Source organism: Sinocyclocheilus anshuiensis, unplaced genomic scaffold (genome assembly GCF_001515605.1).
Source record: "Sinocyclocheilus anshuiensis isolate Anshui unplaced genomic scaffold, SAMN03320099.WGS_v1.1 scaffold309, whole genome shotgun sequence".
Classification (NCBI taxonomy): Eukaryota; Metazoa; Chordata; class Actinopteri; order Cypriniformes; family Cyprinidae; genus Sinocyclocheilus; species Sinocyclocheilus anshuiensis.
Window position 1 is genome coordinate 27,015 of NW_015539839.1, and position 27,728 is coordinate 54,742.

Here is a 27,728-nt window from a genome sequence, read left to right on the forward strand (position 1 = left end):
CAATATAAGAATATCTCTTTATTATTTGGAATAATGAAGAAGAACACTTGACGAGAAAAAAAAAACGGTAGATTAAGCCAACCGGATAAGGTGAATTAAGAATTATTATTGAATTATTCTAAAAATGAACGATTTATTATAATTAATAACACGTTGGACGCAAGTGTGGGGTCCTAACGTTATTTGCGCGCGTTCAGATGACGTATGTGTGTTTCAACAGCTGATTGAAAGTGGTCGCAGTTTACCAAGAAGCTCCCAACATTAATCTCCTCAAAATATGTATTTCGGCTTTTGATGTGATTTATTTCAAGTTCTGTACCAAGACATTTTCGGAATGACATAATTTGGTATGTGTCGATCGTTGCTGACATCTTTGAGAAAAGACAGGCGAGTAATTCTTGTTTTTGCTAAGTCAGTGCTGTGGCATTTGTGAGGATCTGCTTTGTCTCGATTCTTAAATCAGCCACTTAGCTGCTGATATCGTCCATAACGATAGGAACAAACCAGATATTTAACCTGTAAACAGTGTGTGCGATTTTTTTCTGCCTCGGGTTTATTTATTTTTTTATTATTTTTTTTTTGTCGTTCTACTAAATGGTTGGTTTACTTCTTTGTATTAGCCAAGCTAGCTAGCAGAGTAGTTAGCGGGTAGCTTTGTCCTAATGACAGCTTTAGAGAAAACACTTATGTTCTTACTTTAAACAAACAATAAAATATGATATTGATCTTTCGAGAATGCTCTGTCTAGGGGAGTAACACGCAATAAATACACATTTGTTATGATTGATTGATTTCTTTTTTTTTGTAAAAAGACATTGTTTACATAAGTAAGAGAGATGAAATAATATTAGCAGTTGGAATTGTCTCTCATACTAGGCAGCTTTGTCATTTTTAGGAGTGCTTAAAGACATACCACTTTATCTTTAACTAATTTAAACATCCTTTAACTTAAATCTTTAATTTGAATATTCATGTCAGTGTTATATTAATGCTAAGAATTGTTAGCGTTAAAATCATAAAGACAAGTAAACAAAGAGGGTTTTATATATATATATATATATATATATATATATATATATATACACACACGTATTATTTAATCAATTTATGATATTAATTGATGGATAAAATATACTACTTGATAGAAAAACAAGTTTTTTATTATTTGGAATATTGAGAAACCATTTGAACAGCAAAATCAAGTTTTTTTTTTTTGGTTAATACAGAAGTTTGGCAATAAATGACTTTTTTTAAAATTGTTTCTTCAAAGTGATGACAATAGGAGAAATTGGGTGAAATACTCTCATTAACATTTTTTTTTAGTATAGTTCAATATAGTTCTTTTTTTTAACTTGAACTGTGGGGTGGAATAAAGTTTCTGTGTAAAGTTTCTGAATTTATTCACTGTAAAATCCAATAGTTTACCTTACTTAGATTTAATTAGTTATCTTTACTTAGTGTCTTAATAGATTTTTCACCCGTTTCTTCCATGTCTGCAGTTATCTTTCATTAGTTGCATTCATTCGTTTCCCAAAGTCATTTTGAATGTTGAATTCTCAATACAACTGAAATATTTGAGAGAACATCACATAAGCTAACTTCATAAATTGATGATGATTTTCCTAAAATGTGTTTTTTTTATTTTATTTCACCATTATAGTGATTAGCGTTCCCTTTGGTTGGGCACTTGGAACTTAGTTTATGTTACTATAATTTTCTTCCTGTTAATGCAGCAATGCATCATGAAGTCAGAGTTATTTGAGTTCAAGGAAAGATAAGTAATAAATAGGATGCTTTTAGAAAGTGACCTATGTTCTAATTATAGCAATAGTGAATTTATTGTGTGTGATTGTTAATGAACTTTATAATTTTCTTCCTGTTTATGCAGCAATGCATCATGAAGTCAGTTATTTGATTTCAAGGGAAAAAAAGTAATAAATAGATTGCTTTTAGAAGGTGACCTATCTTCTAATGAAAGCTTTAGTGTATTTTTTGTGTGTGTGTTTATCAGTGAAGTTTTTCAAATTAAATTTTTCATTAATACCTTGAGATGATTTTAATTGGGTTTATATAATCCTTAAATCATGTGTGGCAATATGCTAAAGTCACACACAGACTTCACTTTACTTAGTTTTTTTAAGTAAGCCCAACTAATTAGATTTTACAGTGTTGTTTCAGAAACGTATACAGGAAGGTAAAAGATAAAAACATTTTTTTAATCTGTATATGTATGTAGTGTAAATGTGCACTAAAAAGTTGGCGTAGAAACTATTTTCACTCAGAAATTGCTATCAAATTTCACAAACAATCAAACCTTGCCATCAAATTTCGCCAACTTTTTTTTTTTTTTTGTAAATTTGAAATACTACCTGACATGATGTGTGGCCAGACATGACTAATACACTAGACATAATACTATAGACATAATTTGACACTAGAAATAATATCATTCTCTCATCTACAGTTACAGCTCCATTGGCTTACCTAACCTTTCCTGTGGTGCAATACAGTCCAACCATGGATAAGATTTTGGAAGCGCTGGTCAGCTCCTCCCATCCTCTGACTGTCAAACGGGCTATTGTGAAAAAAGTGATGGAGGCTGCAGAAAAGGAAGTGACCGAGGAGCAGTGCCAGGCCTTGTACCATCTCACCACCCGCCTTATTCTCCTGGGCGAGGATGCTTTTCAGCGACAGGTTGGCCTCCAAGTGCAAGAAGCGTACGCGCGTTACCATCGCGACGAGTTTGCCCGCTTCTTCAGTAAGGAATACGTGCTTGGTCTCCTACAGCAGGGCTATGGCTCTCTGGACCACAGAGACCCTGCCATCTTGGACTTTCTTCATGGTTCCCTCCGACTGCTCATCAGCTGCCCGGCTGTGTTGGAGTTGGCACCGCTGCTACAGACGGAGGTTTTACGCATCATCTGTGAACGGCCAGAACCAGCAACTTGTGCCAAGCTGGCCACCATACTGATGGACTTCCCTCAGTGCGTCCCACGAGAGAAGGCTGGAGTTCTGTTCTGCCAGCAGCTTGTGCGCACCTTTACGTATTTCAACTGTCCTGCCACTGAAGAGCGGGAGTTGCGGGAGTATGTGACCCAGGTGACCAGGGTGAGTGTGCTGCTGCAGGGCATCTGGAAAGCCGAGCTGGCCACGCTGCTACCGTCACTGCAGGAGGTGTTTGCCGTCATCTCATCCACAGGTGAGTAAGCAATGATTCCTCTTGGGATGATATTTGGTGGTGGTTGAGGAGAGACCCCCCCCTCCCCCCACATGATTGTAAAGCACTTTGGGTGTACAGCAATACACAATAAAGTGCTATATAAATGCATCATTCATTCATTCGATATTTCAAATGAAGGAAATTAGAATGCATTGGAATGGAGCTTTAAAAGGAATGCAGAAGCACTATAAAAATATAATTTAAAAATGCCCATAGTAAACATATAGACATGAGGGTGACAGTAAATAATGACAGATTTTTTTATCTTCATAATTCAGGGTTTCCCCAAACAGTTTTTTTTTTTATTGTAAAAATGGAAAATTAAAAGAAATTTGTAATTTAAAAAATAAAAACAACCAGAATAATACACATAAATTATAAAAAATATATAAATAAATTGATGAAATATTTTATTTGTTTACCTGCATGTCATGTGACCATTAACCATCATCAGAGAACCATAAACATGTGAATGTCTTGGTAAATTATTAAAATCTTAAATCTGTGGGGTTGCTTCAAATAAATATTTTAGGTAAATATTTGAAAAATAATGTAGTGTTGTTATATATGTGTTAATGTTATAATATTATAATAATTGTAGTACATTTTAAAATAAATTACTTTTTTACTTTTTATATTTTAAAACATTCGTTTTTATATTTTATATAATAGTTTAATATTATGCAATGCCTGTTGGATATATTTACTTGTTTATTATGCATTTATATTGTATTCTGGATGTTTTGAGGAACCTCTAGAAGCTTAACATAATATTATTATTAATATTATTATTATTATGTTTCACACTTTTTAATATAATCCTGATTAGACTACATATGTGTGAGTGGGAATTGGCAATTACTATTTTTGCAGGATTTTTTCGGGGATTTGTAGCTGTATTGAAATGTTATTGTCTGTTAACATGCATTTTGAAACAATGATTGAAAGGGGTGTTTCTTAAAAGCACAGCAGCAACACAACCGTTCAATTCTAATGGTCAGAAAGGGTGGAAAATGGCAATTTTTTTGAAAAACTGAATTACAACTATTTTTGATGCAAAAAGCTTAGAAACATTAAAGGACCTTCATGAGAGATCAGTCAAACAATAAATTAAATGACCCCTTTAAAATATGGTATATGCACAATAAAAAAAAAAAAATGTATGAAATGACCCCTTTAAATAAATCCTAAATATGGTATATGCATATGAAAAATATGAAATTATAATGTATTGTTCCCTAATAATCATTCCACAATGTGTTTGTTTTCATTTTTCAGACCCTTCATTTGAACCCTCCATTGCTCTAGCAAGCCTGGTCCAGCACATCCCTCTGCAAATGATCACATTCCTCATCAAAAGCCTCACCACTGACCAGAATGTTAAAGATGCCAGTATGACACAAGCACTCTGCAGGTCAGACTGTGTGCGCGCGCTGTGTAAAGCTTGTGAATGGTGCTTTTGTGTCTTGTTTAAAAGACTAAGCCATGAGAACCATAAACATGTGAATGTCTTGGTAAATTATTAAAATCTTAAATCTGTGGGGTTGCTTCAAATAAATATTTTAGGTAAATATTTGAAAAATAATGTAGTGTTGTTATATATGTGTTAATGTTATAATATTATAATAATTGTAGTACATTTTAAAATAAATTACTTTTTTACTTTTTATATTTTAAAACATTCGTTTTTATATTTTATATAATAGTTTAATATTATGCAATGCCTGTTGGATATATTTACTTGTTTATTATGCATTTATATTGTATTCTGGATGTTTTGAGGAACCTCTAGAAGCTTAACATAATATTATTATTAATATTATTATTATTATGTTTCACACTTTTTAATATAATCCTGATTAGACTACATATGTGTGAGTGGGAATTGGCAATTACTATTTTTGCAGGATTTTTTCGGGGATTTGTAGCTGTATTGAAATGTTATTGTCTGTTAACATGCATTTTGAAACAATGATTGAAAGGGGTGTTTCTTAAAAGCACAGCAGCAACACAACCGTTCAATTCTAATGGTCAGAAAGGGTGGAAAATGGCAATTTTTTTGAAAAACTGAATTACAACTATTTTTGATGCAAAAAGCTTAGAAACATTAAAGGACCTTCATGAGAGATCAGTCAAACAATAAATTAAATGACCCCTTTAAAATATGGTATATGCACAATAAAAAAAAAAAATGTATGAAATGACCCCTTTAAATAAATCCTAAATATGGTATATGCATATGAAAAATATGAAATTATAATGTATTGTTCCCTAATAATCATTCCACAATGTGTTTGTTTTCATTTTTCAGACCCTTCATTTGAACCCTCCATTGCTCTAGCAAGCCTGGTCCAGCACATCCCTCTGCAAATGATCACATTCCTCATCAAAAGCCTCACCACTGACCAGAATGTTAAAGATGCCAGTATGACACATGGTGAATGGTGCTTTTGTGTCCATTTAAAAGACTAAGCCCTTGATCCAACTGCCATCATGTTGTTTTCTCTACTTCTTGTGTGCTTCAAGTATGTAGTAATTGCATTTATGCAAGTCATTTAGAAAGAGTGTAGTGTTCATCATGGCTCAACAGATTTTAAATGAGTAGTGCTTGTTTTGTTGTTTTTTCCTAGGGTTGAATGTTGAGGTCAAGGTTTTTTTGTGGCACTGTTATTCTTATGTAAGGCTTTTATTTTAGATGTTGCCTGTCCTGACGCTGCTTTCTCTCTCCATCTTTTTCAGGATGATTGACTGGTTGTCCTGGCCTCTAGCCAATCATGTGGACACCTGGGTCATTGCTTTATTAAAGGGACTTGCTGCTGTTCAAAAGTTCACCATCCTCATAGATGTCACACTGCTCAAAATCGAACAGGTTTGTGTGTGTACTGTGTGTAAAAAATCTCATAAAAGAGCTTTCAAAGTTACATATTTAGAGAATTACAAGCAACTCCAGCATAAGAGTTCTGGTTTGTAGAAAGGATTGGGAAGTGGAATGGATCAGAATTTAGTTGATTATTTGAGTTCATTAACTTTTTTTCTTTGATGCCTAAAAATTGGTTGTTGTGACCTGCCTGGCAGATGCTTTTCTGTGCATTTATTAGGGCTGGGTAAAAATATTGATATCGCGATATTAATCGATTCTCATTTTTACGGAACAATATCGATTCTTAAATCCCAAGAAAAAACTGTGGAGAGGGGCATTTTGCTAAACATATGCACCATGTAACATATTCATTGTAAATTTTACTGTTCTTCAATGTTTAATTTATGTTTGAATAAATCCATCAAGTTTTTATGACAGCCACCATTGTTTATATTAAAAAAAAAACTAATTGAAGTAGAAATATTATGTAATTCTAACTTTATTATTTAAAAAACTTCATTGTGTAATTTTAACAAATCAGTCAATTTTAACCTCTAATATTATAGTAATGTAGGACCAACTGACTCTCATGTATATTTTACAGCATTAGTTGAGAGTTTTTTTTTCCTTGAGAAAATTTGGCATGTACTGTACCAGATATGCATCCAAAATAATCGTTATTGAATCGAATCGAGTTGGTAATCGAATCGATTCACAAGCTTGTGAATGAGAATCGAATCGAATTGTGAAATTTGTGTCAAAACCCAGCCCTAGCGTTTATGTGTATGGATGTGTTTTGTTTGTCTGTTTACAGGTCTTTAATCGTCTCTGGTATCCCATTGTGAGACAGGGAGCACTGGTGGTTCTTTCACACATGCTGCTTAGTTTCCAGCACTCTCCTGAAGCCTTCCACTTAGTAAGGCCACTGTAAACATTGCTCCACTTTCTTTCTTTTTTTTTCTTTTAATATTCAAACGAGTTAGAACATTGTAATTGTTTGTAGTGCTTTTAAGGAGCTGTGGTTTTTAGTATCTGATTTTAGCATTTTAATATCTGCTTTGTAATCATGTAATGTGAATTATATAACCCTTGTCATTTGTACCAGGTGGTTCCTCATATAGTTCCACTTGTAAAGTCTTTGAAGAACGATGGCCTTCCCAACAGCAAAACCTTCCTGCTGCAGTTTGCAGAACTCGTCCACTGCATGATGTACCAATATTCTGGCTTCCCAGACCTCTATGACAGCATTCTTGAATCCATTAAAGTAAGATATAAGACAGGGAATCTCTGGTTTTAGCTCTCGTGAGCTAAATTAAGAATGTACAACAGTTAACATGTTTTGTGTATCATTGCTGAATTTGTTTAGCATTTTGTCCTTGTATGTAATAACTAATTTTATAGAGTATCGTTCAGATGTTTGGGGTCAGTAAGTCTCATGCTCCTCAAGACTGCAGTTTGATGAAAGATACAGTAGTAACTCTAATATGGTTAAATATTATAAATAAAATAACTGTTTTCTATTTTAACACATTTTCAAAGGAAATTATATTTCTGTGATGGCAAAGTAGAATTTTTAGCAGCCCTTACTTCAGTCTTCAGTGTCACATGATCCTTCAGAAATCATTTTAATATGATGCTCAAGAAACATTTATGTTGTGCTTTGAGTCTTTGAACGTTCAAAAGCACAGCACTTATTTAAAATAGAAATGTTTTGTAACATTATTAGTGTTTACTGTTGCTATTCAATTTAATACATCCTCGCTGATAAAAACTAATTAATTTCTTTAAAAAAAAAAAAAAACCTTACTGAACACAAACGTCAGAACAGTTGTGTATTTGAATGCTTCATCTGTTTTATATCCACCTCTGGTTCTGTTGTAGGAACTACCTAAACCTAATGAGGAGAAGATCAAATTTGTTCTGAACCAAAGTGCCTGGACCTCTCAGTCAAATTCATTTGCCTCAGGCCTGCTTAAGATCACAGGAAAATCAGAAACGGGAAAGACGGGACTTGTAAATCTGGGCAACACGTGCTACATGAACAGCATCATCCAAATTTTATTTATGGCTACCGAGTAAGTTTTAAATCTATTGCTTATTATCTGATCTCTTTCTCAACTGTTCTACTGTCATGAATCTAACATTAACATTCTCCAGTCCATATGCAGCAGATAGCATTACGTTTTTATACCGTTAGGTTTTAATGTTTGCATGTAAACACAATATAAAACATCATAAAATTTAAACATTTTAAACTAAGATATTTCTCATATTTTTAACAGTCTCTCTTTAAAAGTTTCAGACGGCATGTTATGTCTCTGCATTTAAATGGTAGCAACACCCTCATGAAGAAGCTCCAGCTTCTTTTTGCCTTCTTGGCCCACACACAGGTATGTTTATCTTCTGTGCAGTTTCCTGTATGTCCTTTGAAACGTTGCATTGTTTGACATTGCTTGGGTAGGTGTGTTTAATGAGAGTATTAAAGGGGTCCTATTATGCTTTTTCAACTTTAGTTAGTCTGTAATGTTGCTGTTTGAGCATAAAAAAGATCTGCAAATTTACAAAGCTCAAAGTCCAATTCAAAAGGAGATATTTTATTTAACATAAATCACTTTTCAAAAACTACAACGTACGACTCGTTTGGACTACAACGCATATTTTCTGGGATTTGTGATATCACAAATATTGACGAATGGGACAAGACCTGGTTGAGCTGCACTAGAGAAGGCAACGAGTGTTATCCCTATGTTGGAAACACGCTAGCTTTCCCAAGGCAGACAAACTTAGGGTGGTTACAATCATCCGGGTTTAAATCGCGCTCAAAATGATTTGATATTGACGCAATAGTTACACTGAAGCTCGCAGGCGGCTATGGTAAGGGGCGTGACATTTCCCGACCAGGCGCCGAGTGCTGCCAATCACAACACACACTGGCCCAGCTAACCAATCACAGCACATTTCGTATTTCAGAAGGCGGGCCTTCATTTGATACAGGAACTATTCGAGCCGTTCATGCCAGACTGGGGAGAGAGGTGTTGTAATAATGTAAAATATGTGAAAAATAATGTGTTTTTCGAACAACCTAATATGAGAGCCTGTTCTAGTACACCCCCAAAACAAAATCAAGACTTTGTAAAAGAGCATAATAGGATCCCTGTAAGCATACCTGCTAGTGATTTATTTATCATGTTATTTGCCCTCCAGAGAGCAGCATATTCTCCACGGAGTTTTTTGGAGGGTTCTCGGCCGTCGTGGTTTACAGCTGGATCCCAGCAAGACTGCTCAGAGTATTTGCGCTTTCTGCTGGACAGGTAAACTCAGAAAATGGCTATGGGAAGAAAGATGTATGTTTAAGAGTTGCTCTAGGCATACCGTTTTGCTGTAAATGCTTAATGCCAGACTGAGTTGATTTTGAAACTTTATTAGGGCAGTTTATGCTAACATGTTCATTCAATTTGACATTACAACTGCTTTATTCTGTTATATGATTCCCGAAGACCGATCAGAACAAGCTGAACTTTTGCAAGAGCACAAGCAGACATGAGTCTTTGATCCATATTTACATACACAAACACACAGTAGTATTCTGGTTCCTGTTTGTCAGGAATAATGGATAAAATACCCTTGTAATATTTTTTTTCATAGCTCAAGGAGTATGAAGTATAAGTGAGCAAGTAAACTACAAGCGAAACACACATTCATTTGTACAGACATTAAAAAGAAGACCGTAAGAGGACAGCCAGTCAGCTTCAGTATAAGCTGGTCAAATATAAGTCCATAACGTGTGGGGAAATTTTGTTCGCAGTTGTTTCTCATTGGGCAGTAACATTTTCTTCATTTACATGGGTTAGTGTGATTTTATTGCCATCTAGAATCCAGAATGTCTGTTTTTCTCCTGCCACCTGCATTAAAAATTCACAGTAAGAATCGACATCTCTTGAGTTTACAAAGAGGGATTAATCCAAAAATCGCTTTTTCTACAGCCAAGCACCATACGGTAACTGTTGCACTTCACTGTAATGTGTATATGTTTTAAATACAGACATTTTTAGTATTATTAAATTGCTGGTAACTGTTTATAAGAATAATAATATGTCGCTGCTTCACTACAGGGTGTAAGAACTGTTAAGAATTGAAAGTGAAAGAAGTGAACAAAATGTAAACGTTTGGAATCTGTTATTACTATGGCTTCAACAAGTATGTGATAAAATGTTTAAATATGTATTCTATACATTTATATATATTATGGCTTGCACAGCGATCATTTTACTAGTCAACCAAGTTGCTGGGTTAGATGTTTACCTTATGTAAATAAGAGGGTGTGTGTAATTTTCACATTTTTAAAATGACATCCATCATTTTGAGAGAGAACATGCAAGACAGAAAACCATTCAGTTTTCTTCTTAGATGGGAATGGGATATTTAAATAAATACATAAATAGGATATTTTATGAAATTAATATTTAATTTATTACTGTGTCTAAGTAATAAAATTTTATTTACATGTGACTGACCACACCTTTCTGGTTTCATAGGGTAAAATTGTCACATGAAAGGACAAGTTTTATCAGAGGAGCCATGCAGATTTATTTTTACAGACATCCACATGAGCAGTGCCATCCTTAGCTGACATGGGCCCCGTGCTTTGAGGATGAGAAAAAAAAACATTAGAAACCCTGCTTTCCAAATAAAGCTATATATTATTTAATAACTGCAGATTTTCAGCTCCGTGAAATCTAATTCTGTTTGTTGTCTTGAAGTTTTACTACGCGTGTCAGCGAAACCACATTTATTATCTATCATTTTTGAATAATAGTAAATATGAGATTTATGGTGATTGAGTATATTAATTGATTACAGCTTTAAAACCAATAAAATAATGTGTTTTCTTATTTACACCAGCAGGGGGAGGTTTTGCATTTCATGTATTTTGTTCTGTCTTCTTATGTGATATTGAGGTTGCATGAAGAAGAGAAGACTCTCTCAGCATTTCAGGTGACCAGCCCAAAACCTGAACCTGCAACCACTTCTGCTGAAACTCTAAACAATGCTGTAAGTCAGCCAGTCGCTGATATGCCATCGCATCCAGATCCTGTGGCAGCCAACGGAGATGGTCGCACTCTAGTGGAGCGTATGTTTGGTGGTCGACTCTCTACAGCCATCCGCTGCCTGCAGTGCCACAGCCTGTCAGAAAAAGAGGAGCCATTTACAGACCTCTCTCTTGCATTCTGCCCCTCGATGTCCAAGTGCCACGGTCCCACCGATGAGCACAAAAGCTCCTCCTCTGTGGGACCCTGCCAAGGGGCGGTGAATGGAGGCAGTGAATCCTCGGAGGGCTCAGTAAAAGAAGGTGCAGGAACCAGGATGGAGAAGCCGGTGGTGGAGCCCACACTGTCTGTACCAGATTTGGTTGACTACTTCCTAGCTCCAGAAATCCTAGAGAACGAGAACTGCTACTTCTGTGAACGCTGTGCCTCATTGCAGAGGGCCGAGAAGGTCATGCGGGTGGTGGCGGCACCAGAGTACCTCATTCTGACTCTGCTGCGCTTCTCGTACGATGCCACCTGCCACGTCCGTCGCAAGATCCTGGACAATGTAGGCATTCCACCTCACATGAGCCTGCCTTTACGCCAGCATGGTATCTCCGTTTTATCATCTTCCTCCTCTGACTCCCCCGAGAGTGGTGAGAATCTAGCTAAGAAGCTCAAGCCTTCTCAGAAGGAGGATGGGATGATGGGAAACAGAACAAATAGTGAGTCAAATGACAGTGATTCGGAAATGCTGTCAGTGCCGTATGTTTTGGGTTCTGTTGTAGTGCATTCTGGGATGTCCTCTGAGAGCGGTCACTACTACTCGTATGGAAGGAATGGGAGTAGCACTGATGGTTATGTAGCTCACCCAAGTTCTAAGACCCTGGAAAGCTCCAGCCTATCAGAGAGCTCGACAGCCTCACAGGAGGAAATGGGATGCGCTGACCACAAGTCCACCGACTGGTTCTTGTTTAATGACAGCCGAGTGACTTTTACAAACTTTGAGTCATTGCGGAACGTCACCGGGCGCTTCCCTAAGGACACAGCCTATGTCCTGATTTACAGGAAACAAGAGGTCAGTGGACAACCAAGCAATTCTGGGCCAGCTGTAAATGGCTCAAGACTGAGTGGAGAGCCGCCCCTGCAGAAGGAGCTGATGGATGCCATTACCAAAGACAACAAACTCTTCCTACAGGTGGGAATATTGTACTTTGTCTGTGGTGCTCTTTTATGCTCTCCAAGAAAATAGCCTAAGATGCTGACATGGCATTAAACAAAAATATACTACTACTACTATTATACTGCATTTATATAGGCTGCATTTTTTAAAATCAAAATACAATTAATAAAGGTAATGTTCTGAAATACTGTTTCAATTTAAAATAACAGTTTTAAACATTTTAATATGTTTAAAAATATATTTTATTCCTGTGATGGCAAAGCTGAATTTTTAGCAGCCATTACACCAGTTTTCAGTGTCACATGATCTTCGGAAATCATAATATGCTGATTTTGATGCTCAAGGAACATTACTTATTATTATCGGTGTTGAAAACATTTGCACTACTTCATATTTTTGTGGAAACTATACTAGAAAGTTCAAATGAACAGCACTTATTTAAAACATTTTTTGTAACTGTAAAATATTTTACAGTAGATTTAATGCATCTTTGATGAATAAAGGTATTAACAAAATTAATTTTAACAAATTCGAATGAAAACTTAAAGTAATATGGTACAAAAACATGAAGGGGGAAAAACATAGGACATTAAATTATTTTATAAAACCTTATGGCTCTTTGTAAAGTTCAATACATCTCTTAAAATATCAGATAGTTTACATTTTAAGCTTTGTTGAATATATTAAGATATACTCTTACTTTTTCAAGGTGTAATGACATTTTTTTATTGTTATTCCACATGACATTTTCAAATAAAAGTTGTCAAAAATGTTTTTTTCAATGAAATGTGGAACGTTTTCCTTTATCTCTTATTTGTCATGGATTTAACCCTTCATTTCTTTTCCTTCCAGGAGCAGGAGCTGAATGCCAGAGCTCGAGCTCTTCAAGCAACCGCTGCTTCTTGCTCATTCCGACCCAATGGTTCTGATGACAACGAGCCTCCTGGCAGCTGTGGGCCCTCAGGTGGGGGTGGAGGAGGCGGCTTCAATACCATCAGCAGACTCGTCTTCTAAGGAAGGGTCACAGACATAGCCTCAGAGTACTGGACAGTCCCACTGACAACACCGGACTGTGTTTTTTTTTGTCCTGATTGCCCACAATATGGATAAGTGTGCCACCTCAGAACAGATGTGTCTTAATTTTTCTGGTTTGCATGCTTTTACCCTTTCCATTGACGTTCATTTGAAATTAATTGAAGCATTTGAGTACTATAGGTCAGAAATGGGCAGGCAATAAATTTGTACAGAATACAGTAATAATTACTGTCTCATTCTGGAATCTTAATTGTTTCATTTTCTAAACAAAAATCATTAGGCAGAGAATGGTTTTAAAAATTAAAGCAAATATTTTTGGACCATACTATACAGTGAACTACTTGCATTAATATTTTAATTGGAAGTTTTTCAACTTCTGGTTTGAGGATTACAGTTATATCTGTTTTGTCAATTATTTAATTACAATTAAGTTATTTTATTCATTCAGGGGATACTTTTTTGATTGAACTTTTTAAATTTTGAAGTTTTTTTTAAGTTAATTTTATGTTTCTTTTAATACTTCAGATTTTACACAATTATTGGACTAGCCTCACAAAAAAAAAAAAAATCTTGCTGTACAGTGTTAATATGTAATAATTATGGTTTTGCTCTATAGTAAAGACTCTTAACTACTGGTTAAAACATTTGAAAAGACTGTGCCTATTTTATTTCAAGGTTAGGGATATAATTACAGTATGAAAGCTCAGTGTTATATAAAAAAGCTGAAATTTCTGTTTTTAGTGTTCAGTTACAATAAGTCACATTTGATTTCAGTACAGATGCATTGATACATTTTCATTACTTTAAAAATTATGAAATAAAACATTTCCATTTTTCATTTTTGTTTAGTTTATGTAAATCTTAAAAACTATATAGACATATGTGACCATGGACCACAAAACCAGTCATAAGGGTCAATTTCTTGAAATTAAGAGTTATAGACCATCTGAAAGCTGAATAAATAAGCTTTCCATCGATGTTTGGTTTGTTATGATAGGACAATATTTGGCCGAGATACAACTATTTGAATATCTGGAATCTTGAGGGTGCAAAAAAATAAAAATACTGAGAAAATTGCCTTTAAAGTTGTCCAAATGAAGTGCTTAGCAATGCATATTACTAATCAAAAATTCAGTTTTGATATATTTACAGTAGGAAATTTACAAAATATCTTTGTGGAACATGATCTTTACTTAATATCCTAATGATTTTTGGCATAAAGGAAAAATCGATAATTTTGACCCATACAATGTTTTTTTTGGCTATTGCTACAAATATACCCCAGCGACTTAAGACTGGTTTTGTGGTCCAGGGTCACATATTAAAAAAAAAAAAAAAAGTTATAAAAATGACAAAAATATCAAAATTATTATAACTTCAAAATTAAAATGAAAACAAAATAGAAACAAACTATAGTAATATATAAATTGGTTTATACTGAACTCCAAAGCAACAATTAAAACAAGTGCTATTTCAGTGAATATTCTATGGTTCTAAGACAATAATCAAGTTGAGGTCTGTTTTGACTATCAGAGCATGAGACCTTTGTTAGTCACCTCGTGGCTATCAATACATAAGTCCACCCCCAACATCCCAGTGTCCTCAGTTTGAACCACTGCACTCCTGTCCTTTGGTGAACCCTAAAACAATCTGTTTTTGAGCATGAAGTTGTGCATTAGCTTAGAATAGACACTTAAGGCTGCGGTGAAGCACTCCTTAGATGTGCATTTCTAAATTGGAGAACTAATACATGTAGCAAAGTTGGCTTTGTGGTTTTCAAATGTGGGCACCTTTAGTTCTTCAATCCCCCCAGAGCCATTAGCTTTATAACAGTGTTGCACCACTCGCACAGTCTCTAAAACCATTTGGTAAAATCAATGACTCTGAATTATTCAACAACTGATATCTACACATGTCTTTGCTACAGTTTAGGCCACTCCCACTGACACTTTATTCTGTAACATGGAAATTGTTATAATGTTATAATACTGTAATAATCATCCTTGGGTTTGTTTAGATCAATAATGGAAGAAAACAACCAAGGTGTTGATTGTAAATTATGTCGTAGACAAAGATACTTAATATAAATTATAGACACAACCTGAAATCACAAGATGAAAGATTATAGGATAATAAACTGACTAAATCAATCCTTTGCACTGAGCTGCAAATCACAGCAGAGAGTAGGCACAAAGCTTCAGAGATAACCAGTAAGCCGTTTAGCATTACAATAACATTCCAAAGATACCAATCCCACAAACATGAACATTCTTTACTGAAAGAAACTGTTCACTTTTCATCATTATAATGGTAATTATCAGCGATATAAACTTTAGTACCTATGCTTTTTAGTGTTTAAACTGTCTGCATTTCTCCATTTTTATAAATATGTAGGCCTGTGTAAAGTAAACTCCTGTATAAAAAACTCAGTTAGCTATTACATGTCAGCATCATTGATTTTGACAATTCTGGTAGGTATGTGTAGTCTGTATCAAGACGTTCGCTTGTAACGTACTATGTTTTAATTGGAAGCCTATGTCGGACTCTTTTCTGCGATTCGGTTCTTTCGAACAGTTAATTTAAAGATTCAGTTCAGAAGCAAATTCGGTGATTCTTTTACGTACTGACGTAATTACGTCATCATGTGTTGAATATTACGTTTAATAAAGCCAAATCTAGACACGCCTGGCTGTTCATTACTTTTTGGGCTTTATTAATGGCGGTGTTTACTGCAATGTTCACTTCAGTTTATTGCAGCATGATTCAACACACAAAAATATAAACGTATATATATATACATATATAAAAATAATTTAGTGCCTAAATATATTTTGCTGTCACATTAAACAACACAAACATGTTTAGATTTCTTTAAAAAAAAAGGTTTTAGCAGACAAGATACTAATTATAGGAAAGGTATTATAAAAAAATATATATTTATAATAATAATCATATAAATGACCGATTGTGACTGTTTTACAACTCCTTCAGAGTGAGTTTGTGAACCGGCTCAGTCGAATCATTAAAACGATCAGACTCAAAAGAACAACACTACTTTATGATCGCAGTCTTAATCCGGACTCAAGCAAGTTTTATTTGGGACGCGGCTGAGAGATTTGTTTACACCGATTCTTTGAGCCACCGTCCAAGTGTTTTCCCTCTGACGGGGCAACACTCCAAGACTACACTTCCCATGATGTAATGCTCTTTATTCTCCGTCTTGGCCGACTTCTCCCTGCCTCCACAGGCCAGAGGAGGCTGAGTTTAGGGAAAGTATCGACGTTTATGCTTGTCAATCAGCAGGAGCCGTGGGGAGTGAAACTGGAGGGAAGGTCGACGATCGGGACGGATTTCTAGTCCAAAAAGCACTTCAGTGCTAATGCGACCATAATGTTTTGGAAAAATAAGGAAAAACTATATATATTTTCAAGGAAACTGTTTTGGTTTACTTTGAAATAAGGTAATCAAGCAAAGCTTTCACTACGCCGAACTTGGCGAGTATCACTCGCTGCCTCGTTGCATTTCAGCTGGAAAACAGCGGATTATTTACACAGACAAAGTGTGTAAACTAAAAGAGGGCTCAACTACAGACGGCTATTGCTGTGTTTGATATATTCCTTTCGCCAGAAGAGAGGACTTCATCCAGAGGAGTTTGTGTCGCTGTCGGGAAGCTCTTCCCTGTGGACGTGCTGGAAACCAGGAGGAGTGACGGTATTTGTGTTTGTTTTAATAAACGCACTGAAAACACTTGGGCTCAATTTCCACCTCATATTTTGGGACTTTGGTTTCATATGTTGCAGGTTGGAACACGAAACTTAAAGCGCGTATTTTCCTGGAAGGTAAGAAGAAAATGAGCGGAGGAGAGGTGGTGTACACGGGGTGGCTCAGAAAGTCTCCACCTGAAAAGAAGTTACGGCGTTATGTAAGTAACGTTTTAATCTTATTCAAATGCACTGACAGTGTTGTAACCGCAGGACTGTTGGGGCAAGATTCATGCAAATTTAGAGTACGACTTCCAACAACCGCAGGTCAATCACTGCTCGCGATCTGTCGGTTAAGGCTTTTTTTTTTCGTTCAAAAAATGCTGACGATCCAGGAATAGTTTGAAAACGGGATCAGTTCCTCAAAAATGTGTGATTGAGTGTATGAACGCTGTGTGTGTGTTCATAGCACTGAAATGGTTGTGAAATTCGCATGTGCAAAATCCTTATTTGTGGCGTCTTGATCGGTTCTTTAGGACACACCTACCGGTGTTGGGAGATAACTTTTTTTTGTTTGTTTGTTTTTTAAAGGAGCATTAAGTATTTTTTTTCTGATTAAAAGATTTACACTCACATTAAGAGCATTTTTGAGAAATATCACTTAATGTACACTATGAGACTCTCACATGCCAGTTTTGTAGAAAAGGCTGTTTTTTTTCTACATGGAGTGGGTCGCCCCCTCATGGGCTGCGCCATGTTGACATCACATGACATAATTGATCAAGGTACGAATAATAATAACAACAAAAATCATGTTTGCTTAATATAGCACTTTTAGCTAGAGGTTAGGGTGTAAACACACAAGTAGGCCTGCATATAAATAGTTACAAGCGCAAACAGAACACAAGGATGGTCACTCACAGCAGACAGAGAACTTGTGGTAGTCTGGTCAGTGAGGTGCAGCAGCTAGCCACCAATAACATGCCAAGAATCTTTGGAATTGAATCCAAGAATGTCCATAAGTGGATGCATGTTGTATGAGATGGGAGAAACATAGACAAAAAGGAACAAAACAAAGTGTAAGAAACAGAACAAACTTAATGCATCCATTGCAATAGGAGTCAGTACAAGTCCAAAGTGTCTGGTACAGTTGGAAACGATAAGAGCCAGCTGTGCATAAACCTTAGTGATGCTTATTGTTTTAATGGAATGTGGCTTGACCCGCAGAGACACCACTATCATACATCTCAATCTAAACATGTTTATGTTCAGTTAACTCATGCAAAAGTTGTTAGCAACATTCTTTTATGCAAGAAACTGTGACAGTAATTTATTTGCAGTAGGCATGGCTCTTTTGAAATCTAATGACAACTTTTAAGTGTGGTTCAAGCCGAAAGCTATTGTTTATATGCATCAAGGTTGCAGAAAACCGTGCTGGTATGGATAGATTAAATTGGAATTTATTTTAATGATATCATTTGCACTGCTTGCACCAATGATCATTACATTGAAGGCTGGTTCCTTGATCTGTGTATTTTGAGTGTTTTGTATTAAATATATTGTCACCTTACATTTGCAAGAATTTCAAGGTTTTTCTATATGAAATGCTTTTGTTTGCTGCTACTTTAGTTGCCAAGACAACTGAACCCCTAACTCTCCATTCTGTCTGCACAGGATGACTCAATGCATTTAGTCATTCAGACATTGTATGTGTACCATGGGGTCTTCCCTTCCTCTTAGTGGTAATATACACCAATAATCTGTAATGAAATCACTCACTTACAGCTCTGCCTGCTATCGAGCCCCAACCAAACATGTTAGAAATCTCCTTCAGGCTCATGTGATGCTTTTTTTTTATTGGATTCCTTTAATCTGGTATAGCTCTGCTAGGAACATTGCTATTGAATTCATGTTTTATCTCATTGTGCAATCAGTAACACGGTTTAGACTCAAACAGCCAAGTATTTGGCATATTTTGCCATTGTTTAGAAGGAACATTCGAATGGCAACTATTGCATTTGGCCTTGTATGCACAGGCCTGAGAGACGGGGTGTGATTTCACATGCTTTGGGCTTCCAGAGTAAACGGTAGTCTGTTGAATGTGATGAACAATGTTTCATGGCTCCAAATCTAATTAAAATGATTTCTGAGCTCATCCAAACAATGTTATAATAAGATTAGATCCAGGAAAGAACAAGTGCTTTGTTGTAACATACAATGTTCTCACAAGTAATTTTTAGATTTCCTCTTGCTTGAGACACGTTTAAGCAAAGTGATTGTGGAGAAAAGCCTTTGTAGTTGTTTAGTTGGTTTTTAGAGTGAGATGAGAAACTTCCTTCCCCTTTATCCCTCCTTTCTTGTTGCAATAAGTTTACAGTCTAGGTTTGCTGTAGTTTTGAAGTGCCGTCCTCAACATTAGTCTCAGTCTGTTTTCTGGTGCATGAAGGTGGAGTTGTCTCAGTGTTTCACATGTGGCTGATTAGGACCAGACTGTTTTTATTGGAGCCGGGTGGCTACTAAAATACTTCTCCTCAAGAGGAGCCCCATGCCAGGTGTACGGGCCTATTAGTGATTCTATATCTGTTTTTGACCAGTTCTGCATTGATCAACATCAATTTTAGATACATATTGCAATTCCTTATACTGTGATTGCACTGAGAAACTTCAGATAACCCTGTCATTTTTGTTTGCTTCAGATGACTTGTAGACATCCTCCAAAAATGTACACTACCATTCAAAAATTTGAGGTTGGTAAGAGTTTTTTTTTTTTTTAAGAAATTGAGAAAGAAATGTTTCTCAAGCAGCAAATCAGCATATTCGAATGATTTCTGAAGGATCATGTGACTGATGAAAATGGCTGCTAAAAATTCAGTTTTGCACAATAGAGAACTGTTTTTTAAAATTGTAATGTTGTTTCACAATATTAATTTTTTAGCAAATAAATGCAGCCTTGGCCAGCATAAAACTTTAAAAGCATTACAAAATCGTGCTGACCTCAAATGTTTGAACAGTAGTGTTTGTTGTTCTAAATCCATTGTTTATTAGCCCTCATTCTGTTCCCTCTTATGTCTAAACCAAATGGAGCTCTTCTTGAGTCTTTAAAATAGTTTTAGGTAGCTTATGTCCTATTCATGATTGGAACACTTCTGAAAAATCAGAAAAGACATGCAACCAGCAGCCTCAGAACAGGATCCACTCTGTTGTTTTATAATTAAAAAGATGACTATCATTTGCATCTGAACCAGCTGGAAATTTGAATGCTTTGAACATGTTATGTAATCATTACAGTGGAAATGACACAATAGCACTTCGTTTCATTATATGAAAGATCTGAGATTGTGTCTAGCTTCTCACGAGAAGTTTTTGCATTTTATATTCTAAATCATACTGTTATAAGGACTAAAAGAAAACAGTAGATCAGCTGATTTTTCTGAAATTCATTGCACGTTCTCTGAATCCTCTAGTGCTGGAAAGCTTTAATAGGGTCAAAAGTCTGATGTGTTTTTGACGGTTTGGCAACGGTTCAAGAGCAGAGCAGATCATTTGACTCGACTGTTTAAAGGGAATGTTCTTGATGGCTCAAAGAGCACAGTGCTTTACTGAGGGTCGTCTCAGACAAGTAACTAGCTACTATAACAGAAGTATAATAAAGGGGGCTACCTGAGTATAAAAAGTTATTTATTTTTTTTTTGGCCTGTCCATGCGAGACATGTGACTGGTGGCATCAGAAGATCATAAGTTATTACTCCCCACAATAGCCACACCATATTCCTCAAACTGGACTATGACGTGAGTTAAAAATGTCCCGGTCGGCTCATTTTTTTAGTGTCTTAGCATTTTCTATTTGGCCTCATCCTCTCTTCATTGTAAACTTCTTCTTTCACACCCTTCTCATAATGCTTGGAGAGACTAATTGTGAAAGAGCCAAATGAAGTTGGGAACACATGTACGGTACAGTAATGTGGCAACTCCGATTAAAGCCTGGAGTGTTAATGCTCACTTCTGCTATTGAGACTATTTCATCTCATGTGATTTCTTACATGGAGCTCATCTAGATTGTACTTGCTTATGTATATTTCTATTTTTTAAGGTCAATTTCTGTTTAAAATGTTATTGTGTGTTTTCAAAAACACTTACAATATTCACTTTTAAAGGATATGCGTATTTAATCAATTAAAACCAATCAAACGTTCTTGAAAATCAGAATGTCACTCCCCTTTATCTAGTAGCCAATCATTGTTCATGTAACTTAAACCTACTGGCTAATTAAAAATATAGGGTTTAGTGCTGTCAGGTCGATTAATTGAGATTAATCGTGATTAATTGCATCCAAAATAAAAATTTTTTGATTACATAATATATATGTGTGTGTGTGTGTGTGTGTGTAGGGCTGCACGATAAATCGAAATGGAATCGAAATCGCGATTCGACAGAAGCTGCGATTGTCATGCATATCTTTCAGTGAAGCACGGTTCTGTGATCAGCAGTAAATCTCCATCCAAAGGCCAGAGGGCGCTCTCGCGCTGAAACTCCAAATACGCCTCGCAGAAGAAACCCAGGAAATGCCTATCGCTGCAGCTGAATAAACAGAAGATTCAACTGCTTTCATTGATTCAACGTGACTAATAAACACACGATTATGACAATATATGGTTTATCTGAGTTATTATTATTATAAATTTAATTAAAATAAAGTATACTTATAATGCAATGCCTTTATCACTGCTTAAACATTTACTGCTGATTACAGAACCGGCTTTACTAACAAAATGCGCATGACAATCGCATTCGATTAATCGTGCAGCCCTATGTGTGTGTACTGTGTACTCTGTACTTTATATGTATATATAAATATACATACATGTATGTATTTAAGAAATATTTATATGTGTATATATTTAAGAAATATTTACATGTATGTATTTTCATATTCATATTTATATATGATTTGTTATATATTACATATATTTCTTAAATATGTATGTGTTTATTTATGTATACATATAAATGTGCATAGTACACACACATATATTATTAATCGATTTGACAGTACTAGTAGATATATATATTAAAATTCTTGGCCAAAACCAATAAGCCAGATCATTTTCATGTTATGACTGATAAGTAATAATATTAAAACTATATACAGTTTTGCCTGAATAAATTAAAAACAAAATGCTGAAAACTAAAATCAGTCATTTGAAATGCTACAAGTAAACCTATTATTACATTATAATTTACAGTGCAAAAAAAATTTTTTCTTTGTGAGATGCGATAGCTAAAATTTTGTAACAAGTGTTATTAAAATATATATATATTTTTTAAGAATCAACTTCAAGTGAGTGGTAGCTATTAGGGATGGGCATTCCAAGCAAAAATAATATTCGAAAATCGCAGGGTATTATTCGAAAATCACACCCCTCCCCTGTATGCACGCACAAACACCCATAAACAGAGAGAGATGGAGAGAGACGGGATTCACACTTTCAATCTGTATGATAAACGGTTTAATTCAGAATATAGGCTACCTTAACTCAAGCCATATAATTGTAACGTGCTGAAACATCTTAATACTGGCACTTATTAACATAACGGTCCGTCGATTAGCATAAATGAACTGCTCATAAGGCTAGGACATTTCCATTTAAAAAAAAATGGAACCCCTAAAGGGAATAGATAAGAGACGGAAGGAAAAATATATTTCAATATCTTCTGTCGCAATTATATCGTTGGGTAATCATACTGTATATAAACTGCGGGCATCAGGGAACGTTATTAATATGCGGGGCAATTAAATCGCTTTTGAACACGCCCGATCACACGTATGGAGCAGCACTCGGCAGTACTTACATTTTACAAGATAAGATGTTTGTCAGTGGTGCTCAGGATCTGCAAATCATTCACCATCTTCCTATCAGTCATCTCTCCTCCTTACTCCTCCTTACTTACCTCCTTTGTGGTAAGTGAAATGTTATGTACTGTAATGTAACAGCCTACCGTTAGCAAGCGGCTAACCATGTCCCTTTAGCCCCTCCGTAGAACGCGTTATTTGTTTTCCGCGCCTTTCTAAATACGGATTCAGCCACACCTCTAACCCAGCCGGGGGTGTTTGTGGTCCACACAGAACTCTTATTTGACATCGTCCCAAGTTACTGTAACCGTTATATGCTATGCAAGTCTTTTTTGTGTGCGTGAGACAATGTGTTCTTCTGTTGTCTTTGACAACATTTGATTGGCATGATTGGCAGCGCCACCCTCTGCTTACATGAACACCACCACCGCATCAGCACGGAAAACATGGGGAGATTTTTAAAGACAATCGCACAACCTATTCGATATTCTATAATTAAATCAACTAATCGAATATTATATATTGTGCATGCCTAAAAAAGAGAGAAGCTTGTCTATGTCATGCCCAGACTTCCTGTTTCAATAGGAAATGCCCACACAGGACAGAAAACTGCTTATCGACTTATTTCAAGAGGCTTTCATGTGTAACAGTGGTATCGATTAAAATATGTCCCACTTACATCAGTGTGCACCTCTGTGCTTACTGTTGCTTTTTCAATTCTGCTTTGCAGTTGTCTGTTTCTGAGATTGTGAACTTGTTTATTGTTAAGTAGTACATAGCAGCTTTCCACAGTGCAGTAAGCATCAAGGAAGATTGAGAGGTTGGCGCAAAACAGGGAAAGAGAGCCAGAGGGAAAAAATGCAGGAATCAAGTGACTTGTGCAGCTCAACCTAATCAAGAACACACTCCACCCTTCTGTTTTAATGCAACTCAGCAAGCCACTAGGTGCTCTAAGCATTTACAAAGCACAGTGAGCTAGCAAGCCATTAGCAATGCTATAGGCCTACAATGGCTGCTCTCACTCACTGCCTACAAGCATGCAGTTGCATTTTAAAAGCTTGCTGTGCTGAATTCAGTGGGGTGCACAGAAAAACAAAAGAATAGTTCTTTACTTAGCGGTTGAATTATTTATTTTAGTCGGGATTCATTAAATATGCTTAGGTGGGGGAAACATAATCGTGCAAGTTTTTGCTGAAACAAACATGCACAGAGAACAGAAACAAACAGTGCTTGTGGCTGGGGTTATCGGCTTAGCTAGGTGCTGGTGCAGACATTTTTGCTCATTTGTTTTCTCTGTCTCTCTCACTTTCTTCCCCTCCCCCTCTTTTTGCCGGTCTCTCTCCCACCCCGGCTGGTCATTTGTGTCCAGAGTAGTTCTGTCAGGGCTGAGAGGGGCCCTGGTAATGGATTGCCTCTGCTATCAATTATTAACTGTAACAAATAAGAAAAAACCTTTTGCAATATTAATGTGCTTCACTCCTACCCAATATAGCTTTTCAATAGTGATGGACTGAAATTAAAATTCTTGTCTGAAATTGAAAATTCTGGACACACTGGGCTGAAAACCAAAACTGAAAATGCTAATTTGGAATTAGCTTTTGTTTTGAATGACTTGCAAAACAGAGATTATGTTGTTTCTTTGACACTATTATAATGTGCATACATTAATATTACACATAATTTGCCAAAAGAATGGTATGTTTAGTAACAGAAGCTTCTCTGCCTTGAAAGATGATTCCTCTTTTTGGTGCGTTGCATTTGACGTTGCATTGAAAAGCCTCACAGCAAGCAGACATTCTTTATTATTGTGCCTGACCAAGAGGGTGACTGCTGTATGTTAAGTTTGGCATGGGGAAATGCAAATACACACTGAATACAAACTAGTTTGTTTGTATTTTTCTGCTAGAGCTTCACCACACACAGAGTGTTAGCATGGTCCAGTTAGCCCCTGCTGGTAGATGTCGAGTTTACATCATCTGGCAACAAAAAGCATTTTCTTTTAATTGATAACCATTCAAAGTATTCATTCAAAGTTGTGCAAAGTTTCAACCATTCAGAGTTGTGCATTCTGAGGAAAACTTGCTTTTTGAAAGCTGTAATGAAATGTTTGCATTATAGAAGAAGTGCCCAAAGTTGGCCTGTGTTGATCTTTGATTCGGCCCACAGTTCCAAATAATAACAAAGGAGAAAAATACACTGAAATAAATCAAGAATTAAAGGGATAGTTCACCCAAAAATGAAAATTCTGTCATTAATTACTCACCCTCATGTCGTTCCAAACCCGTAAGCTCATCGTTCATTGTCGAAACACAAATTAAGATATTTTTGATGAATTCCGAGAGCTTTCTGATCCTCCATAGACAGCAAGGGTTCTTGCACGTTCAAGGCCCAGAAAGGTACCAAAAACATCGGCAAAGTAGTCCATGTGACATTAGTGGTTCAATCAGAATTTTATGAAGCTACGAGAATACTTTTTCTTGTGCAAAGAAAACAAAAATACCGACTTTATTCAACAATTAATCTCCTCTGTGTAGTGCCATTTTGGAGAGTATCCACTGAACGTAAACAACGTATGCTGTTCTGTGTCAGCCGCACCACATACACTGACACTGTTTACGTTGTTGTTTACGTTCAGATCAAAGCACGCGCATACATTGTGATACTCTCCAAAATACCGCCAGGATGATGCAGAGGAGATTAATTGTTGAATACAGTTGTTATTTTTGTTTTCTTCATGCACAAAAAGTGTTCTCGTAGCTTCATAAAATTCCGATTGAACCACTAATGTCACATGGACTACTTTGCCGATGTTTTTGGTACCTTTCTGGGCCTTGAACGTGCAAGGACGCTTGCTGTCTATGGAGGATCAGAGATAGTGATCGACCGATATTGATATTTTATAGCCGATACCAATTATTTGCATGTATATGTGCCCGATAACCGATATGCAGAACCAATATTTATTTACTGTTATAAAGTCCATGCTTCACTTTGGTTTTTCCTCCTTTCAGTCATCTTAAAAATAAGTGTTGGAAATTAGCAGTCTTTCATGTTAAATTTAATCTTCATATTACAACAATAAAAAAACGTTTTATTTAAAGCATCAGCAGCAACACTAATATTAACAATAAGCAAAATAAATGTAGAAGGTCTAATGTTTTCAAATGGAGAAAATAAATAAAGGAAAGGAGTCATATCAACTTCATTTTAAACTACAGTTTTAGTAGGTTTATAAGCTGTTTAATAGGCTAAAGAGCAAGTACCTGTGCATGCCGTTGTTGTTGCCTTGTTTCCCCTCAGATGCGCTGCAATGCTGATCCTGTGCGCAATTCTCAAAACATCCACAAGATGGCGGAGTTTATCAGTGAATCCGATATTACAAAACCGATATCCGATTATTGTAAAACGCTTAAATATCGGGAAAAATATCGGTAAATCGATATATCAGTCGATCTCTAATCAGAAAGCTCTCGGAATTAATAAAAAATATCTTAATTTGTGTTCTGAAGATGAACGAAGGGCTTACAGGTTTGGAACGACATGAGGATGAGTAATTAATGACAGAATTTTCATTTTTGGGTGAACTAACCCTTTAAGAAAAAATGGGTGTAAAAACAATTTTCACTCAGAAATTGCTAGTAAATTTCACAAATGTTTAGAAAGAACTGGCAGGTAGCACATTGAATTGAACGTGACATTTTGAAGTAGAAAGACTGAAATAGCATTTTCTTGTAAAACATAATGTTTTATTTACAACTTTGAATGATCATTTTTTACAGTGTAGGGAAAAACATGCTGTTGAATTTCTGTTAATCATCAGTATCTGTTTGTTCCGTTTAAATTTTTCTGGACTCCTTTTTAATGGTTAAATTAAAATTTATGAATCAAAAAACATGTCTAATTAATTAAAATCATGAAACTTAAACAATTTAACATCAGTTTATCAAAAGTTTAACAAAAATTACATGTTTAGGGCCCTATGAAATGTTTTATTCTGTGTTTTAACATGTCTAATTATTTGAAAGCATAAAAATGTTTCATTTATTCTTACACTAGACTAATGATTTTTTTCCTCAGAAAGTCTGTGTTGTGTATTTACATTTTTTTAAGGCATAAAACAGTTATTTAATTTATCTTTTAATTAATGAAAATTAATTGATTTAATATTACAATTAAAACATTAAAGAAATATTGTATGATTTACCAAATTCTGATTTAGCATGTCTAATTATTTGAAAGCATAAACACACGTTTAATTTATTGTTACAATAGCCTTATGATTTTTTCCTCAGAAATTCTGTGTTGTGTATTTACATTTTTTTTAAGGCATAAAACAGTAATTTAATCTATCTTTTAATTAATGAAAATTAAACATTGGAAAATAAAGGGTATTTAATATTACAATTAAAACATTGAAGAAATATTGTATGATTATAACTTAAAAATAAGGTTTAATAATTTTAGTAGTAGTAGTAGCCTATTACATAAATTCTACTGAACAATAGTAATGTACTTCTGCCGCAATGTCTTCAAGTTAAACCGAACTTTTATTTTGACGGGTTGCCGTAAATAACTTTACATTTCTGTGTGTATATGATATGAGGATAGTTTTACTCAAATGAAACGGTAAAATGCTCATGAAGTGACTCAGAGCAGTTCTGGAGATGTTGTTCATGTATTTATGTCCTCATTAGTGAGACGGCAGACGTTAATATCACTAGAAGCATCACGCGCGCTTCAGTACGAGTAGTAAACAAAACCGCGCGTCTGCGCCATTCTTTAACACAGACTAGGGCTGGACGATATGGCCAAAATTGATATCACGATATATTTCTTAATTTCGGTCGATAC

The 27,728-nt window shown here is 35.6% G+C and overlaps 2 protein-coding genes across 3 annotated transcripts in view; both read left to right on the forward strand.

Moving 5' to 3' along the window:
• Positions 1-224: 224 nt before the first annotated feature.
• Positions 225-13,770, forward strand: LOC107684441 (ubiquitin carboxyl-terminal hydrolase 38-like). Of its 2 annotated transcripts, none has more exons than XM_016480692.1 (11): positions 225-387; positions 2,465-3,199; positions 4,499-4,634; positions 5,960-6,089; positions 6,895-6,996; positions 7,186-7,344; positions 7,962-8,155; positions 8,377-8,470; positions 9,285-9,391; positions 11,039-12,305; positions 13,143-13,770. In XM_016480692.1, the coding sequence occupies exons 2-11, from the start codon at positions 2,518-2,520 to the stop codon at positions 13,302-13,304; spliced, it is 3,033 nt and encodes a 1,010-aa protein (XP_016336178.1). In that variant the 5' UTR covers positions 225-387; positions 2,465-2,517; the 3' UTR covers positions 13,305-13,770. The 2 variants fall into 2 exon arrangements, with proteins under 2 accessions (XP_016336178.1, XP_016336179.1); XM_016480693.1 differs by having other exon boundaries at positions 225-347.
• A 2,814-nt stretch (positions 13,771-16,584) lies between these two features.
• The window catches only part of LOC107684448 (GRB2-associated-binding protein 1-like), a 90,602-nt gene continuing 79,458 nt past the window's right edge, over positions 16,585-27,728 (forward strand). Inside the window, exons 1-2 of the mRNA XM_016480700.1 lie at positions 16,585-17,036; positions 17,126-17,247. Of these exons, the coding sequence (XP_016336186.1) occupies positions 17,176-17,247 (72 nt within the window). The 5' untranslated portion in view covers positions 16,585-17,036; positions 17,126-17,175. The remainder of the gene's footprint in view (positions 17,037-17,125; positions 17,248-27,728) is intronic.